Source organism: Choristoneura fumiferana, chromosome 27 (genome assembly GCF_025370935.1).
Source record: "Choristoneura fumiferana chromosome 27, NRCan_CFum_1, whole genome shotgun sequence".
In the NCBI taxonomy this organism is placed as follows: domain Eukaryota; kingdom Metazoa; phylum Arthropoda; class Insecta; order Lepidoptera; family Tortricidae; genus Choristoneura; species Choristoneura fumiferana.
Genome location: NC_133498.1, coordinates 8,472,124 through 8,475,450, shown reverse-complemented (window position 1 = coordinate 8,475,450; position 3,327 = coordinate 8,472,124). Strand labels below are relative to the sequence as shown.

The 3,327-nt window shown below is 41.4% G+C and overlaps 1 protein-coding gene across 1 annotated transcript; it reads right to left on the bottom strand.

Moving 5' to 3' along the window:
* Positions 1 to 690: 690 nt before the first annotated feature.
* LOC141443206 (histone-lysine N-methyltransferase E(z)-like) lies at positions 691 to 3,114 on the bottom strand. Its single transcript, XM_074108417.1, has 3 exons — positions 2,969 to 3,114; positions 1,262 to 1,391; positions 691 to 842 (listed from the first exon to the last, which is right to left on the bottom strand). Exons 1-3 carry the CDS (start codon positions 3,083 to 3,085, stop codon positions 691 to 693), a joined length of 399 nt encoding a protein of 132 aa, XP_073964518.1. The 5' UTR covers positions 3,086 to 3,114.
* Between the last annotated feature and the right edge of the window lie 213 nt (positions 3,115 to 3,327).

Sequence of the window (3,327 nt, the reverse complement as noted above, 5' to 3'; positions counted from 1 at the left end):
TATCTTTACGAAAATAATAATTTAATTATTAAAAATTACAAAATATATATAATACATACCAAACAAATATTTAAAGTGTTTTATTTTGCCTCTTACGGCCCAGTGTCCTGTACAACGACTGAAGCTAAAACACACTGACGCCGGAGGCGGAGCGGTGCGGCGCGGCGAGGAGGCGGTGCCAGTTGTAATATTCGAGCTAACGTGAAAGAGGGCAGACCGAATACCAAGCCACGCTTATTTCCCGCACGGTATTCTGTGTGCCTTCTTTCAAATTCAAATCATTTATTCAGTAAATACGCCGCAATAGGCACTTTTACACGTCATTCTTTTAAACTAGCATCACTTTCGGAAAAATATCATCATTGCCAAGAAGAATGCGCCGCAAGAAACTTGGCAGAAAGTCATTTTTTCAAAATAAAATACGTAAAAACTACAGTATACAATTAAAGAAAAAAATACAAAATAACAATAACAATTATACAGGGATGTATGGGGTCACTTAGTTACAAATCTAAACACTAACTATATCTACGTTCAGTGGAAGTGTAGAATGCTTTAGCACGCTACGCATGCTATTTCACGTTAGCTTGAATATTAAACCGTCCCGCCACCGCTCTCTGTGTGTTTCAAGCTTCAGGTTTATAACGTGACCATGAACTTTCCCATACACAAGTGACAAAAAGTTTCATGTTATGAAACATTTTTTTTACCGGGGCCGCAGTAGCGTAACCGCAATGAAATTGTAACTGTACCTAAAGCGTTGTAAGCAGGCTCGGTGGGCGCGTCGACGGGCGACTTGGCCAGCACGCTCGTCCAGTTGCTGTTGGAGTTGCTGCCGCTACCTGCCGACACAGGGGGGGTTAACAAGCGACTGGACGTCTATGGGGGAGGCCTATGTCTAGAGTCGACATGTGGTACAAAAACTTTAAATGGTAATGTTGTGTGTAGTATAATGTTGTTGTTGTTGTGTGTGTTGTATGTAGTGTGTTTTTGTTGTCAATAAATGTTGTGAGTTTGAGTTTTAATAACTCTGAAAACAAGGTTAGCGCAAGTGTCTCGTGAAAATTATTATTAGTTTAGATTTCGGCTACGTGTATACTAAATAGTCTAAATGTGTAGGATAAACTAATCTAATTTGCGTTTTAGGCAAAAAGCGATTTAGGCGCATTGTGTATTAGGCTAAAGTACAACAAATTTTAGTTAGACTCAGCCCATCTCTACAATTCTGTGTTTTGTGTGTATTTTACGGTAAGACTCTTACCCTTAGGGAACCGGTTGCTGTCGTTGCTGTCTTCAGACGAGGCGTCGTTGGGCGAGTCCATTGAATTGGACTTGCCCTTGTCTTCCTCACCAGCTGCCTTCTCACGCGCCAGCTTCTCGCGGATGCCGTCCTGGGGAATTTGGATTTATTACCTCTTCAAACTACCAGTGATCCCCGGTCAGGGGAAGGATGCGCCTGTTAATACTTAGGCGGGTTTTAGTGTCACGCGTACCGTCAGTACGGATCGCTCCGCACAGGCTGATCTATATGAGTTTCCTATCCGCGCGGACGGTCGTCCGTACGGACCCTCCGTATTACTCTAAAACGCTCCCAGGAAGCTCATATAGATCAGCCTGTGCGGAGCGATCCGTACTGACGGTACGCGTGACACACTACCGGCTTATGTGTAAACTTACATGGGATAAGGGGTCAAAAACTGCCAAAATCGTCCTCACATAATCAATGAATGGCTTCTTAGAGGGGTTACGCACTAGATTCGACTTCACCATACAAATAGTTCATAGATACATACATACAAATAGGTACATACTTAAATACATATTAAACACTCAAGGGCTTGAGATCAGACATTCGTTATCTGCCCCGATATATCCGATCGAACCCGGACCTCAAGCTTCGTAGTCAGGTTTCTAACCACTGTCATCCGGTCGTTCGTATTTACTTTTAAATTCGGAAGTTCCGAGTTGGAAAGATGTGTTCCACTAGTTCATTGACAGTACTCGTATAAAAGTTCTATAAACTTTTTAGCGTATGTTCTCTGTCTCGTAACTTAGGAGACATCAGTGCAATGTATGCTTAGACATGAGCTATGAAGGAATGGGAATGTGTAAAAAATGTGGAAACGCTTGAAACTTTTTATTTCAATAGGAATAACCCTTCTAATTTACAGAAAAAAATGACAGATTTTTAAGTAGCATCAATTAATAAAAAAAAAAAAGAGTTATCTTTCCCGCCAAATTAAGACAGTCCGGTCGTTTACGGTTGTTCATAGTCCAGAATAAAAAACATTAAAAAAGAACTTATGTGTCTTAGACTCGACGTTTTGACAGGTGACACTCTTTACCGGGCCGAATAATACTGACATGAAAATAGCGACCCGTTTTTCATGTACACGCCCATAGAAAATGACATGAGCTTCGATTCGATTTGTAGCATTCGAAGATGGCGGATGTAGACAATATCTAATTTTGATATTTCTGTTTCTTTGGCTAGTTGAAGTATAATTTTGATAGTGTTTTATGCGGCGATTAACCTTAACAGTGACAGTGATCCCAAAATCCTATATTGCCTCTCGTGTCTAACATTTTTTAAATGCGCAAGTGGTCTCCACGTGGTTTACGGGTTGTTCCATATCCGGTTAAAAAACATTAAAGTAAAATGTGTCTTAGAGATCGTTTAACTTGACACTCTTGACCGGGCCCGATAATATTACTGACATGGAAATAGCGATCCTGTTTTTCAACACGAATAAAACTGACATGAGCTTCTATGGGTGTGTCATCGCGCACCCAGCGAATAGAAACGGTTCACTTACACATCCTCGCACAACACATCTCTAGTGGAAACAGCTGAGCGGAGCGAGACGAGGTAAATGAAGCTTTTCTATTGGTTTATGACAACCACTTTCCTCGCACATCTCTGGTGGAAATGGAGGGTCCATCCAGGATCCAGGATCCTAATACTAACCAGCAGCACGTAGCAGCTCGGGCCGCAGGGCTCCGAGAAAGGCTTGAGGTCGGGACCCTTGCGCTTGTTCAGGTTGGGCCCGGGGTGGCACGCCTGCAGACCTGTGAAACACTTCATGTACCATTTGTTTTTGACAAGCAGAACGCTTCAGTCAGCAGTATTATCAAATCGAGATAAGAATACGATTGAGCACATATGTTGTCAATGGTAGAGTGTGCGTAAATGAAAATACTTTTTTTAGTACGAAGAAGTTCTAAAGCTTGGGAAAAAATATTATTACCTAATATTCAACGTTACGTACGTAACCAACGTACGAAGTTAAATAAATACAAATTATGTAATTAATATAGGAACACTGT

Excerpts from the sequence above, each read along its gene's own strand:
- LOC141443206 (XM_074108417.1), bottom strand. The coding sequence starts at position 3,085 with ATGAAGTGTTTCACAGGTCTGCAGGCGTGCCACCCCGGGCCCAACCTG. Across the intron at positions 1,392-2,968 it reads CGAGCTGCTACGTGCTGCTG|GACGGCATCCGCGAGAAGCT; the intron begins GTTAGTATTAGG and ends CAAATTCCCCAG. Across the intron at positions 843-1,261 it reads CAGCAACCGGTTCCCTAAGG|GTAGCGGCAGCAACTCCAAC; the intron begins GTAAGAGTCTTA and ends CTGTGTCGGCAG.